The sequence below is a fragment of the Mercenaria mercenaria genome, chromosome 12, assembly GCF_021730395.1.
Source record: "Mercenaria mercenaria strain notata chromosome 12, MADL_Memer_1, whole genome shotgun sequence".
Classification (NCBI taxonomy): Eukaryota; Metazoa; Mollusca; class Bivalvia; order Venerida; family Veneridae; genus Mercenaria; species Mercenaria mercenaria.
Genome location: NC_069372.1, coordinates 5,471,899 through 5,488,219, shown reverse-complemented (window position 1 = coordinate 5,488,219; position 16,321 = coordinate 5,471,899). Strand labels below are relative to the sequence as shown.

At 34.6% G+C, this 16,321-nt stretch overlaps 1 protein-coding gene across 2 annotated transcripts in view; it reads right to left on the bottom strand.

The window, feature by feature from the left end:
• Positions 1-437: 437 nt before the first annotated feature.
• Positions 438-16,321, bottom strand: part of LOC123534726 (coronin-6-like) — a 54,439-nt gene continuing 38,555 nt past the window's right edge. Inside the window, exon 11 of one of the 2 annotated variants that reach the window (XM_045317118.2) lies at positions 438-6,635. In XM_045317118.2, coding sequence (XP_045173053.1) covers positions 6,492-6,635 — 144 coding nt within the window. In that variant the 3' untranslated portion in view covers positions 438-6,491. The remainder of the gene's footprint in view (positions 6,636-16,321) is intronic. The other variant, XM_045317117.2, reaches the window with a different exon arrangement.

Here is a 16,321-nt window from a genome sequence, read left to right as displayed (position 1 = left end):
ATGTGTTTCCATAACATATAATTTGTCAGTAATGAAGTTTCAAAGCATTCTTAGAAATTTAGCAGTCGGAATCGGCCTACGGTTTCTGTGGAGATTTTCATTTTTTTTTCCATACAGCCCATACTCCCTGGCAGCCATGTTTTAGGGCAAATCATAATATATATGCCTATCTTGTACCCCCATGGAATATTACTGTACCCGTAAGCGGTCTCACTGATTTTCAAAATTTCCCGTATTACCGTATTAGGGAATACTAGCCCGTTTGTTAATGAACATTCTGATTTAAAGGAATTTTGTATGTTCATACAAGGAACAATAAGGCGAAATTATGTTGATATCGTGCCCTCAGTGTCGGAAGAAAATATTTTCAAAACATAGACATTATTGCACATATCTGGATACAGCAGACGACATGGACAAACAGACGATAAAACACATTTCTATGTAAAAGTAATGTTTTATTGCTTTAGCATGACAGAAAAGTATGTAAGAATACAATGTAATCGGTGGATTTACTCACTCAATAATGACTTAGTTCTTTTAAGTATCATTCCAATAAAATGAAATCAGTTTTTCACAAAGCTAGAGGTTAATTTCGTCCCAGAATTTTCAGTATAAGCAAGTTTTGTAAAGCAAGGAAACTGAGTTTTAGTAATAGAAATTGTTCGAATTCATAGCGAACACATCCTTGGGAGCAAATAAACTGCTCAAAAATATTTTTTTTTTTAAAATGACTACAAAGGTCTATATACCCATAATTTCATAACCGAAAATGTTAATAGTTTTTTTTATGAAATTGGTGTCGTATATTTATAATAAAGTTTGGGAATATTGTTAAATAGATCAACAATGAGAACTTCTTTTAAAAATTCTGGAAAGACATCCTCTTTATTATCATGATTATACACTTTTACATTTAAATTCTTCAAAAGCAATTACTGGCTTTAATACTAATAGCAAATCTAACGTCATTTTAAGACCCATATTCAGCTCAGTTGTTAGAAATACCTCTATCGCGAAAGGTATTCTTGCATTTTCTGCATTTTTTCAGTCCAATTATGCGAACATAAGCTAATACAGGCCTTGAAATTACTAGCCTTTATCTCGTTATCAACTAACATGGCAAATCAAATTACTAAATAAAAACCCCTCTGTAAAAGAATCATACGATGTTTTTTTTTCCATTAGAAAAGCAAGAGTCATTATAATTGTAGAAGCTTATATGCGAGTACAGTTTTAATGTTTAATATACAAAAATACATTAACAATATGATTGCACATTGCATCAGTGTCTGTCAGCAGACTGTACATCCCTTCTTAAATAAGGTTACAAGGTTACAAAACAAAAGTTTGAAGACCAGTCTCAAAAAACCAGCACCCGATTGGTTATTTTGGAATACAACTTAGAAACTGACCAATGGCAAGGCTGCATTCCAAGACTGGTGTCCAAACTCAGTTTTAGAACTTTGAAGTTAAGAATATTTTAAGAGTTTCAGGATCACAGTAATCTAGTGGATAAGGAGTCCCCCTGCTTAATCTGCATGTTGAATCTGACTGGGTGTTTCTTAACAGTTTTGAAAAGTACCAATGGTAAGACAGCATTTCTGAACTGGTCTCAAACACTTGGTTTTATAGACTTAAAGACTTGTTTCTTTTCACAAAGTGAACTCAAAGGTGATTCATACAAGCTGCAATCTTTCTTCAAAAATGAAAGATATATAAAGTCAGTATAATGGTATGAGCTAAGGCCAGTAGCTTCTTTATAGAGATCTTGAAACCTTTTTAAATCACTTTTGTCGAAACTTTGACAAATCCATTTCCAAAGTCTTAAACTGAAGCATTAACCGTTGGCTAGTTTCAAAATTGAGCTGAAAACCATCCAATCATGCAATGAAAGTTTGGGACCGGTCTCCAAAATAGGCTTCACGACTAAAGTCTTCGGAGACAAGTTGTACAACATCCCTGTGGAAATTGAACACATAACCTTCCATCTGAGCAGTTAACATCTTTATCCACATGATCATAGCTCCCTTTAGGCCAAGTTAAACATGATAAAAAGTCAGTACTATTGTAAATATCAAAGTCACTATTCCAGTCTTGTTTAACACTGTGCAGAAATATCAAAAGCAAACTTACAGAACAAAATCATTCTCTGTGCATAACATGAGCTAATTGCATGTTATCAATACAAGTCAAACTACTTTGCAAACAACTTAATTACCCAACAACTACAAGTAATATCAGCAATAATTGAAACAATGCATCACATTATATAAGCACTTGGAATGCTCATTAAATATACGATACATGATTAACATTCAAGGCTGAAGATGAACAAAACAACAACAAAAAAAACATACAAAAAAAATTAAACTTGCCTCGACACAAAAACACTGTAGCTGTTTCTTTATACATTATTTTTGCACCTAGACTTAAAATGAACTACTGGTATTTTAAACTACATTTTTTTCAGCTCTGTGCTAAAATATGCCTACCTCATAATACAAGACTATTTTGGCACCACACTGCTGAAAATGAACTATGTGAACTAAAGGTGCGGCAGTTTTGATTAATTTGAATACAATGCGAGAAAAAATTCATCAATACATGGCGTGTGTGACGTCTGTCATGTCTCAGTTTCACAGTACAGAGTTTGACTAAAGTGATATTTATCTTTGAATATTTTTAGCAAATACCTGTAAAAACATCTTTCTAACTTATGACCAGCATATTGATTATGCAAAATAATTTCATCTTTGCTCAACACCTCTTCTCAAGTTTATTATCTCCCCTTACCTGCATTTTAAAGAGGTCGTATTTGATAAAATAGCTTAACAAATACATATTTAAACATTATTTTAGTCTGGTTAAAAATTTATAAAAAATGTTTTCTTTTGACCATTGAAAGGGCTACCACTTGCTGGCCAGTCTAATTAAAGGGAGGTAATTAATGAAAGCAAAACGACTCTGTGAGCATACATACTGTATGTTATGCCGCATATTATACTTCTTATGACAAGCTCTTCTGTAATGAACCAAACAAAACTAGAGCTTCACTGAATGTGATTAATACCTACGTAACATGATATTATTGGAGGAAATTGGTTTAAACCTAAGGGCACATTACTCTGCAATAGACTGAACTTGGAAAAAAAATGTCACGCACATGTATAAAACAATTGAAATATATGTACTTTGTGCAGTATGTTTTTTTGCAATGACCAGTTTTTCATATGACAAATTCTCACGACTAAATGTGTACTCTTTTTGCTGGGTTATAATAAAACAATGCAGGTGTAATGATCACCCAAAACAAAAAAGGAAGAAAAAAAATGTTAGCACTACAAAAACATGCAACATAATATAAGTAAAAGAATATATATCAATAAATAAAGCATGAAAAATACATGAAAATAAAAGCAATTACATGACAATTTACACTTACATTCAGCACAGTTATTGGACCATAATTACCAAAAAAAATTTTTTTGTTCAAACTGTCCATTCAGTCAGATTTTTCTGCATTTCCTGTATAATGTACTAATATTTCAACCATCTTAAAGTACACAGTCTCATCACCTTGGTAACATCCACAGGATAAAATATAATAATTGAGCCATGCCATGAGAAAACCAACATAGTGGGTATGCGACCAGCATGGATCCAGACCAGCCTGCGCATCCGCGCAGTCTGGTCTGGATCCATGCTGTTCGCTAACAGTTTCTCCAATTCCAATAGGCTTTAAAAGCGAACAGCATGGAGCCTGACCAGACTGCGCGGATGCGCAGGCTGGTCTGGATCCATGCTGGTCGCATACCCACTATGTTGGTTTTCTCATGGCACGGCTCATATTATTATACACCTTTTTTTTTTATTACAGAATATGATGTGTTTTAATAATATGATACATATAGAGAATAAGGTGGCTAATTACTGACTGATCTCGATCTATCTACTGAAAACTGTTAGTTTGTCCTGATAGGAATCTTGTTTTTTAACCCTTACCCTGCTAAATTTCTATAATGAACTTTTCCATCTTTTAAATTGGACAGTACTATTAACTGTGAAAAGGGGTGCATTCAAAAAGATACTGACTGAATGGCGACTAGTGCAGATCATGATGAGATTGCACGAATGTGCAGGTTGATCATGATCTACACTGGTCGCAAAGGCAGAACCAGTTGTGTCCAGCATGGTAAGGGTCAAGTGCAACCTGTTTAAAGAGAACATCAGAGGTGTTGTTCAGAAAACATAATAAATACTATATCTAGATTGTTTAATAGAAAATTTGCATAAAATATATTTTTATTACAATGCTCCAACAATGGCAATTTTTCATTACAAATATTAATTACTTAGTAAAATTTGATCAAAACCATTGAAAAAGACATTTAATGAGAAGAAAATAAGTTTGGCTAACATGCTATGTAGCTCATAATAATATTGTTTTTGATGTTCATTCAGTGAGATATTTCGATCTTACAACAAAACGACAAGTATCCTCTATGTATCTCAAAATTAATACAGACAGAACATAAAAACATGATAGTAAGATATAATTTTTCTTTTCAAAAGTATGAAAACAGATGTCTTTTTCTGACCTTTTAATTCAAAGAAACCTGTGGGTTTTACAATGTTCATTATTTCTTTCCGGAAAATATTATCAGTAAGTTTCTCCTATTGCCATGACAACCAGGTTTCGAATTCTTCAATTATTAATACATTTAGTTCCTATATCTATATGATTTGTATAGAAATTATAAATAAATGCAAGACATTCTTAACAGTGATTTACTGAGCGCCATCTAAAATCAAATGTTATTTTCTCTTAATTACTTTTTTTTTCAATTGGGAGACAGAAAGCCAACTGGGTATCCATCAATATTACAGTATTTGTTCTACACAGTCTATATTCATTTAACCCTTACCCTGCTAAATATCTAAAATGGACCGGTCCATCATTCAATTTGGGCCATACCACTTATTATTCAAAGGGGTGTTCACTGAAAAATTACTGACTGAAAAGCGAACAGTGCAGACCATGATCAGACTGCACGGATGTGCAGGCTGATCTTGGTCTGCACTGGTCGCAAAGGCAGAATCATTTGCCACCAGCAGGCTAAGGGTTAACAACGGACATGAGATTTAATTAAAACACCCAATAATTTTTTACAGCAATAATTATTGGAGCTATTTACATTTAAAGTTTCAGTATCAACTGCAGAAATACAAAACAACACTCTATTGTAAAACATTAGTACTCTATCCTGGAAAATTTGACTTCTGACGGAGTATTATGATTATGTAAGTATGACCTGACTATAGAATTAATAAAACAGTATAGAGCAACATGATAAAAACAACAAAGATTCAATCAACAGTTGAATAATACTTTTGAGTATTTTCTTGGCAACATGAATACGTATTATAACAATTATATTTTTACAAACTTTTAAAAATTTTATTTCCTTATTGTAGCCTTATTTGACCACTTTCCAATTTATCTGACCTCTTTTTCTAATTTATTTGACCTCTTTTCTGATTTATTTGACCTCTTTTCCAATTTATCTGACCTCTTTTCCAAACTTTCTGATCTATTTTCCAATTTCTGTGACCACTTTACCTCCTTTTCAATTTATCTAACCACTTTTCAATTATTTGATCCCTTGACCACATTGCAATTTTATCTAATTTAAGAGTAAAAAGTATTCTGGAATTAATATAGAGATGTTACATTTTGGAAAGGTCAATCTTTTCTAGGTAATTCTTTTATTATTTTCAAATACATTTTCAATCTTGAATTTCTATCTTTCCTTTCATTTTAATACCTAGAATAAAAAAAAACATCCTGGCAGCTATGAGAAACATATTGATAACGTTTTCTGTAACTTTTTTTTTTCATAAAGTAATTTTATTAGTCTGAAACATGTTACAGAGTAACTTACCATTCTACATACATTAAATTTTGAACAGATTTTCAATGATTTTCTAACAACAAAAAATTAATGTCATGAAAAAAACATATGCTTACATTCATGATAAATTATGGCAAATGTATCGCAAAATCATCACATAAATTCAAACCTTTGTATCTAAATATCTATGTATATAAAGTTACAATAATTTGTAGCTATGGTGATGAAATGACAAAATACATGTAAATATGACTGTAATATAACATTTCATGCAATATGTACTATGATGTACAACGTGTTAGAAAAATTATCGTAGACAATATGCCCATGGATTACACAGTTCTAATGACAAATCATTACCATATATACACAAAATTTTGCTTCTTTTGCATAATTTACCTACTAAATAATTGTTGAAAGCACCTACATATACATTCTAAGCCGTCATTTTTCAAAGATTGACAGATTAAGTCCATACATATAAATTGTTTACTACACAAAATATACACATATATATGCAGCAGTTTTGAAACATGCTTTTTTGTTCCGTAAATGTTAAAAAGTTTGGTCTTTCAATCAATCCTCTTCCTTTACTTCTTCTTCACCCGTTCCTTCGAATTCTTTAACCCTCGCTTCTAGAGCGGCAATCTTCTTGTCTTGTTGTTTAATAACGGCTTTTAGGTCAGATACGTCTTTCAGCAGTTTCTCTGGGTCAAAGTCCTGTTAAAAAAAAAAAAAAAAAGTGGAAAAAATTAGAAATTTAGCATTTTTGTATTTATAATATACGATGTGGTGCTTTTATAAAGACACTGACATATAAAAAAAAAAAAAAAAAAAAAAGGAAATTTCTATTTCATTTTTATTACGGAATTTTGACAGTTAAATACAGCACTTTCAAAAGTCCTTCTTTATTTAAAATGAGCTACCGCAGTACTGCATCACAGTTTTCCTGTAATAACTCTGGAAATTCAAGGAATCATCCAGTACTGATCCTGTATTTTCTTTTTTCAAAAAAACTTTTTACTACCTGAATTAGCTAGGTGTTTAAAATTTGAAACTAAATATAAACAGACTATTAGGGAATTTTACAGTCTATGAATACATTTAACTAAATGATTGTAAAACAACCTTTATTTCACAGACTGTATACATGCTTAAAAAAACACACATACACAGAATGAGAAAATTAAAAAAGGAACCTGTAGATTCTATACTATACATGGAAAAAAAATTTCATCAGAAAACATCTGCAAGAGCTAAGTACCACCATTATGAAACAAGAGTGCCAGACTGTCACAAAATACGCTCATCTAAATATTCAGTTACGTATCATAAAGGTAATAATGTTGATGTTGTATGCCTTGTTAACCCCCCAAAAAAGGTGGTAAGAAGGAATTAAGGTATTTGTGAGGTACCATGTGGGATGAAACTGACCATCGGATCCAAACTGTTGGAATAGACAAGGCAAATTTTGCAGATTTAGAGTAATCCAAGAACGCCTGGGGCGATTCGGGTGGTTATCAAATTTGGTCGAGATATTATGGCCACAAACATTGTCAGCAAGTTTGGTGAAGATCAGACGAACACTGTTCAACTTAGACAGCGGACAAGGCTAAATTCAGTTTTTAGATTAATTCAAGGGCCATAATCCAAGAGTGCCTGGGGTGATTTGGGTGGTTATCAAATTTGGCTGAGATATTATGCCCAAAAACATTGTCACCAAGTTTGGTGAAGATCAGATGAAAACTGTTCAACTTAGAGGGTGGACAAGGCTAAATTGGCAGTTTTTCAAGTAATTCAAGGGCCATAATCCAAGAGTGCCTAGGGCGATTTGGGTGGTTATCGAACTTGGCCGAGATATTATGCCCACAAACATTGTCACCAAGTTTGGTGAAGGTTGGATGAAAACTGTTCGACTTAGACGCCGACCGCCTCGGGTGTTCACATAATACGCCCCGCTCATTCAGAGACAGGCGTATAAAAATGTTATTGCATCATCAGAAATAACGAATAATGCTGCATCATCCAATCATGCACCAACCATTTAAATTTGAAACATTCTATCAAACCATGCCCAATAGCAAATTTTTAGACGATGAAAATACAAAGTTTTTTAAGCACACCTATGCATGTCCACTGCTTGCCAAGCTAACAGAAAGTCTATTTAAAATTATTTCTTTTGAGAAAGGACATATTAACACATTTAATTCAAAATTTGAAATTCCTTCATCCTCCACTCATATCTCACACAGGAAAAATATACAAGAAATAGTGGAACAATATTAAAGTAATACAAGTAGGCCAAGATCACCCTATATTACTCATCAGAGTGTCACAGCTCAGACAGGTAAAATGCCTAATTACTTTGAAAACTGGCCTGAAAATAAAGACGGAAAGATTTTCAAAGTTTACAATACATCATAGAAGGAAAGTTAAACTCATCCCAGGCAGCCGGGTTCTTTTTTGATGAATCAGAAAGGCTTTAAACAACTTTTGTAGAAGATTACACACGGAACATTTCCGAAAATTTCTATTTTCAGCAGTGGCAGACATGTTTTTTTGACAAATCATAATAGCACTAACAGTCTTAGTACAGGGTCTTGGAAGGAATATTTCTGTGAAATCATCTTGAAATTTGACCAGAAGGAGGAGATGTTGTTTAGAATTTTCTTTTTCTAGCTCTGGTAGCTTTTTGACAGACTGGAATGATCAGACCTATCTTGGTCATCCAAACAGTGTATGTGTAAAGCCATTTTGAAATTGCGCCTTCAGTTTCTGGCAAGAAGATTTTTAAAAGTTACACTATGTACAAGTGGGGGAAAATTTTCATGGCCTTCTGGTGTCCATGTTTTTTGACAAACAAGAATACCTAATCTTAACAATCTTGGCACAGATCACTCCAGGATCATCTGTGTGAAATCATTTTAAAACTACCCTGCTAAATTTCTAAAATGGACTGATCTGTCATGCAATTTGGGCAGTACCACTTATTATTCAAAGGGGTGTTCACTTAAAGTTTACTGACTGAACAGCAAACAGTGCAGACCAAAATCAGAATGCATGGATGTGCAGGCTGATCTTGGTCTACACTGGTCGCAAAGGCAGAGTCACTTGCCACCAGCAGGCTAAAGGTTAAAATTTTGTTCCAAACACTGTTATTATTTAATCATAAACATGTAATACACGTCTTACAACATAACAATACATGTGAGAAATTAGAGACGTGAGGGGGTTGGGAGGGATGAGAAAGAGAGTTTGTTTTGCATTCACCACCATTTCTTAACAGTACTTCAGTTTAAATGCAATGGCAGGCAGTAAACCTAACCAGTGTTCTACAAAAGTCACTGCCAACTTCTCCAATGAAGCAGATTTGGAGGACAAAATGACCAGACAGAATGTCTTTTATCAAATTATCACTGAGAACATAAGCCTTGCTGAGGGATCTAACTCATCAACTTGTGATCCATAGAAGCAGAGAGAGAGACAGAGAGAGAAACTAAAAACATGTGATGAAAATTATTTTCTATCTGTGATATAATTTTGTTAGAGTGAAGAGCAATGCAAATTTCTTAGATGTCATGTGGTAGCATGTAATATTATATAAATCTCATCTGGCAATGAGAAAATTAAATCTGTTTATTGCTAATTCATATGTGATATATGAAATATGATGATGGAAAATCAACAGAATTCTAAGTTTTTAAGAGCTATATATCTAGGACTTAATGGAATACTGTCATGAATTCTTCTTAAGGTAATTCTGCATGTTTGGATCAAACTTTTTTCTACAATGTAGAATTTAATTAAACTCTGATTTTTCGAAACTTCAGAATATACATAGAATATTCAGTAAACAAGAGGGTCATGATTACCCTGAATCGCTCACCTGAGTAATATGAGCCACATGTTTAAAATGCCAAACTGATGCTAAAACATTAGAAAGTAGGTCAGTAGGTCACATTCATGCATGGTCACTGAAAGTCAGTTTTAAGACTGGTGAGCAAAACTGTACATGTCATCAAAATTTCAAAGCTGTATCTTAAAAAACAAGAAAGTAGGTCAGTAGGTCACGGTCATGGTCAAGTGACCCCTAATCACTTGGGATCATCAGGTCATTATAATTAAACAGTCTAGGAAATATGATCTGATAATTTTTTAAGTATTTATTCCTATATAACTAATATAACAATTGACCCCCAGGGCAGGGCCTCTTCACCCCAGGGGCATAATTTGAACAATCTTGTTAGAGATCCACTAGGCAATGCACATACCAAAATATCAAAAGCCTAGGCCTTGAACTTTCGGACAAGAAGATTTTTTTCCCCTATATAAGTCTCTGTTAAATTTGGGACCCCCCAGGGCAGGGCCTATTTTCACCCCAGGGGCATAATTTGAACAATTTTAGTAGAGGACCATAAGGCAATGCAACATACCAAATATCAATAGGCTAGGCCTTGCAGTTTAAGGCAAGAAGATTTTTTAAGTTTTTTCCTCTATAAGTCTATATAAAACTTGAGACCCCTGGGGCTGGGCCTCTTTTCATCCCAGGGGCATAAGTTGAACAATTTTGGTAGAGGACCACAAGGTAATGCAACATACTAAATATCAAAGGCCTAGGTCTTGTGGTTTTAGACAAGAAGACTTTTAAAGGTTTTTCCTATATAAGTCTATGTAAAACTTGTGACCTCCGGGGAGGGGCCACTTTTCACCCCAGGGGCATAATTTGAATAATTTTGATAGAGGACCATAAGATGATGTCACATGCCAAGTATCAAGGCTCGATGCCTTTCGGTTTTGGACAAGATGATTTTTAAAGTTTTTCCTTTTGGTTGCCATGGCAACCAGAGTTCTGCATGGAATTCAATTCTTTGAACAATTTTGAAAGGGGGCCACCCAAGGATCATTCCTGTGAAGTTTGGTGTAATTCTGCTCAGTGGTTTTCAAGAAGAAGATTTTTTTAGAAAATGTTGACGTACGCACTACGGACATTGAGCGGACACAGAAGCTCACCATGAGCCTTTGGCTCAGGTGAGCTAATAAAAATGATAGGGTCGTGTGCTTGACTTTTTGCTAGACTGAATTGAAAAATTTGGACATCATGCAATATTTCACAATTGGAGTCTATGGGAAAATCATAACTTTCAGAACATGTTCGCGAATAGAATTTTTTCCACATTGTAGATTTTGATGAAACTTCTCACAGTTGTATAAATAAACACATGGTCTATAATTTGGTGAAATAAAATGTATAGGTCTGTGTGCTTATTTTTGAGATATTTGACCATGATTTAAGTGAACTGGACATTTCACGCTAATTTTATGACATTATTTTGAAATATTTAACGTGTCATATGTTTTCACATCATATTTTGACTTCAGAAATAAAGTAACATTGCCATTTAGATAATTAACTCACAGGTTGTCATTAATTCATAAAATGATTTTCATTTCTGTACGCCGAATCTAGGCTTTATTCTATGTGCAGAACTACCTTAAAGTTCACTACACGAGGGTTGTTCCATTAAATCGTAGACATTGGGAATAACACGAAAAATAATTGACATCAGTTCACAAGGTTTTCACATACATTTAAAATGGCATTTAGGAATACACTCAGAAAATAACAATGGAATGTGTTTCAGAATTATGATTCTACACGATGTTAAATTAAAGCACATAGCGGCAACCAGCACACGTCATAAATGTCATTACAGCCAACCACATATAGCCAAATGTACATCCTTTCTCAAAATACTCCCACACATGCTTAATACACTTTCAATTGCCAAAGAATCCATAAAAAAAGAACAAACAACATTTATAAAACATTTTATGTTTATCTTTAAAAACATTGAAAATACATAACAATCTGGTCTAAACTGTTTGGTAGAGTGGGTTCTGTTGACTCCATGACAAGATCTAACCATCTGGTGTGTGTGTTTGTGATAAAGTGTCTGTGTGCTTATGGTGATAGGGATTGTAACAAAAAAATATCCCTTACGAACAGATCTTTTTTATTTCTCTACACAACAAAATCGTGATTCTTCATCTGAGAAGCCCAACTTCAGTAGTCATCAAAAACATGATAAACTACCAGTAAATCACCTCTTGTTCCTATCACATTTATTTTATCATGCTAAATTACATTCATTATACACCTAAGACCCATCCTCCTTTTCCTTGTATAGACAAATTCCTTTATTAATCAGATACCTTTTCACCATCATGACAACTTTTGCCACTTTTCTCATGTTTTATTCTCTTCACAGTTACGATCAATACATTTATAACGCACCCACTGTCATTATTAATAACAATATATTCTTCCTGCATTCAGTCTCCCTATTATTAAATTCTCATTACATTGGAAAACTGAACAATTAAGTACATGTTTTAGGTAAGTTTTGTATAAAAGTATATCTTGGCATCTGAAAATGTATCAAAAACTTTCATATAAGGCCAATAGTATAATAATTGGAATTAATCTACTTTTGGCTAAAAAACATGTGTAACCTGCTTAATCAAATCACTCCTGTATCAACTATATTCTCTTGTTTCAACAGATCCTGACATATCAAGAACATGGCCATATAAAGTACATTTTTTAAAGATGATCAGTAGTCATATTCAAATAGTGAAACAGTATTGAATATTCATGTAATCGAATATTCATTGACATCCCTACATTGTACTATCAGTAGTTACCTTCATACAGGTAGCGTAGAGATAAAAAAAAATTGATAATCAATGTGGAAAATCATTTCCATTTGTCATTACTGATGCTTCAAACCCAAAAAATATAAATCAGCCGCACCATGAGAAAACCAACACAGTGCATTTGCGACCAGCATGGATTCAGACCAGCCTGCGCATCCGCGCAGTCTGGTCAGGATCCATGCTGTTCGCTTTCAAAGCCTTTTGCAATTAGAGAAACTGTTAGCGAACATCATGGATCCTGTGGTATGTTGGTTTTCTCATGGTGTGGCTCAAATCAGCCTATTGATGATTTACATATACATACTAATACAAAACACAAATAAACAGAAAACAAATGTTACTACAAAATATTAGTAAAAGCCACACCATTATTAGTATCAAACATTTGACCTTCCTAAGCACTGCAATACACGAACTTGTGAACTAGAAACACTTTTGACCCTTTGAAACAATTTTTGGGAATTATTTACAAATTTAGAGAAGTGCTAATTTAAAGCAAGATTAGCAAATGTGATGGTCCTGAAAACCATGAAAAAATTCAAAGTTTACAGGGTAATTATATTAGAAAGTTGTGTGTTATGGCATGTTAAGGTGGATCCTTGTACATATAAGCTCTTGTATATAGACTATGTTTTTGTTTTGTTTTGGGTTTAACGCCGTTTTTCAACAGTATTTCAGTCATGTAACGGCGGGCAGTTAACCTAACCAGTGTTCCTGGGTTCTGTACCAGTACAAACCTGTTCTCCGCAAGTAACTGCCAACTTCCCCACATGAATGATCAGAGGTGGAGGACTAATGATTTCAGACACAATGTCGTTTATCAAATAGTCACTGAGAACATACGCCCCGCCTGAGGATCGAACTCGCGACCCCGCGATCCGTAGACCAACGCTCTTACCTACTGAGCTAAGCGGGCGGGCTCTGTATATAGACTATGTTTCATAAATAACACATCTGATACATGTAGTATACCAAAAACAGTTAATGATCTACCTTTTGTAAGGACAAGTGGTAAAATCTGCTTTTACAAAAATCATCATGAATGTCTTTCCCTAGCAATAATTATTAGTTCCTCTATGTGACTAACAATGTCAAATAAATTTAATTTGGTAGAGTATAAAACTGAGTGGTTCTGGCAAAAATAGCTACATCTGTAGGGATACAAATCATACCCGTCATGGATCTGATAGTTATGAGTGAGAAGTAAGGGGGGGAGTAAAAGGGACATCCTCTCCCTTAAAATTTGTCGATTCCAGTTTGTTTTTAGTGCATTCCAGAGAGATTTCTTCATCAGTGGGATTCAACAATTTTACTCTTAGTAACTCTGCTGGAAAAAAGTCCTGGTCATTGACTAGCAGACAATGCCATGTTTACATTAACACCAGGTAACAATTTATTCACTTACACCTGTACCGGCTTTTGTGATAACATTAGGTCAGAAAAAACTAATATTCAAATGAAACCAACATCTAACAAGCAAATTCGATGAATTGGTATCCCCTGCCGAAAGGGCTTGTGGTGAGGAATGGCAAAAAATGTATTCTGCAAAAAGTTAAGGATGTTACTAAGAAGCAAATAATTTCATTAGTCAAAATGATTTTAACAGAAAATGAATGCTTTATTTTGGTGGGGGTGGGAAGGCAGTGGGGTTGACCAGGTGAGGGTACAAAACTTTACATGTTGATTATAAATATGGATGGAAAATTAATGAAACAAGAGGGCCATGATGGCCCTATATCGCTCACCTGTTATCATTGCACTTAAGGACAAGTCTTCAAGGTCAAAAGATCATAATAGAAATCAATCAAAAGAATTATGAGAAAATATAGTTGAAATTTTCTTTAAGTAACTTTAAAAACAAGATTTGAAAACTTTTTGTAGAGGTCCACTAGGCAATGCTACATGTCAAATATCTAAGCTCTTCTGGTTTATTTTTAGAAAATTTTGAAGATTTTTCTATGTACAATCAAGTAACCCCATGGGGCAGGGTCAATTTGACCCCAGGGGTCATGATTTGAATAAACTTTGTAAAAGTCTAATAGGCAATGCTACATGTCAAATATCTAAAATCTAGGCCTTCTGGTTTATTTTTAGAATTTTTTTTTAAGATTTTCCTATGTAAAATCAAGTGACCCCTAGGGCGGAGTCAATTTTGACCCCGGGGACAAGGTTTGAACAAATTTTGTAGAGGTCCACTAGGCAATGCTACATGTCAAATATCTAGTCTCTAGGCCTTCTAGTTTATTTTTAGAAAATTTTTGAAGATTTTCCTATGTAAAATCAAGTGACCCCTGGGGCTGGGTCAATTTTGACCCAGGGGGTCATGATATGAACAAATTTTGTAGAGGTCCACTAGGCAATGCTACATGTGAAATATCTAAGCTCTAGGCCTTCTGGTTTATTTTTAGAAAACTTTTGAAGATTTTCCTATGTAAAGTCAAGTGACCCCTAGGGCGGGGTCAATTTTGACCCCCAGGTCATAATTTGAACAACTTTAGTAGAGGTCCAATAGGCAATGCTACATGTCAAATATCTAAGCTCTAGGGCTTCTGGTTTCTGAGAAGAAGATTTTTTAAATATTTTCCTATGTAAAATCAAGTGACCCCTGGGGCGGGGTCAATTTTGACCCCGGGGGCCATGATTTGAACAAATTTTGTAGAGGTCCACTAGGCAATGCTACATGTGAAATATCTAAGCTCTAGGCCTTCTGGTTTATTTTTAGAAATTTTTTGAAGATTTTCCTATGTAAAATCAAGTGACCCCTGGGGCGGGGTCAATTTTGACCCCGGGGTCATGACTTGAACAATTTTAGTAGAGGTCCACTAGGCAATGCTACATGTCAAATATCTAAGCTCTAAGGCTTCTGGTTTTTGAGAAGAAGATTTTTTAAGATTTTCTTATGTAAAATCAAGTGACCCCTGGGGCGGGGTCAATTTTGACCCTGGGGTCATGATTTGAACAAACTTGGTAGAGGTCCACTAGGCAATGCTTCACACCAAATATCTAAGCTCTAGGGCTTCTGGTTTTTGAGAAGAAGATTTTTAAAGTTTTTCCTTTCGGTTGCCATGGCAACCAGTGTTCTGCATGGAATTCAATTCTTTGAACAATTTTGAAAGGGGGCCATCCAAGGAACATCCCTGTGAAGTTTCATCAAAATTGGCCTGTTGGTTTAGGAGGAGATGTTGTTTAAAGGAAAGTGTGGACGGACGTACAACGGACGGACGGACGGACGGACGCCGGACGGTGAGCGATCACAATACCTCACCCTGAGCACTTTGTGCTCAGGTGAGCTAAAAAAAAAAGAGTGGGGTGGGTTGGGGGTGCGGGTGCGGGGCGGATGCATGATCGGGATGGTGGACTGAGTGGAGAGTGAGGTGGGGCAATGGTACAACTTTGCATGTTGATAAAATATTCATGGAAGATTTAAAAAAAATAAATAAAAAGGAATGATCTTTTTTTTTTTTGGGTGGTGGTGGGGAGGCAAAGTGGTGACCAGGTGTTGTTAACAACTTCAAATGTTTATAATAAATGTTCATGGAAATTTGATGAAATTCTACCAATTGGTTGGTTTCTTATATACAAATCTGTGGATTTTTTAACAATTAAAGGGCAATAACTCTAAGGGAAACTGAATCCAAACAAGAGGACCATGATGGTCCTGAATCGCTCACCTCTTCCCACATGACCCA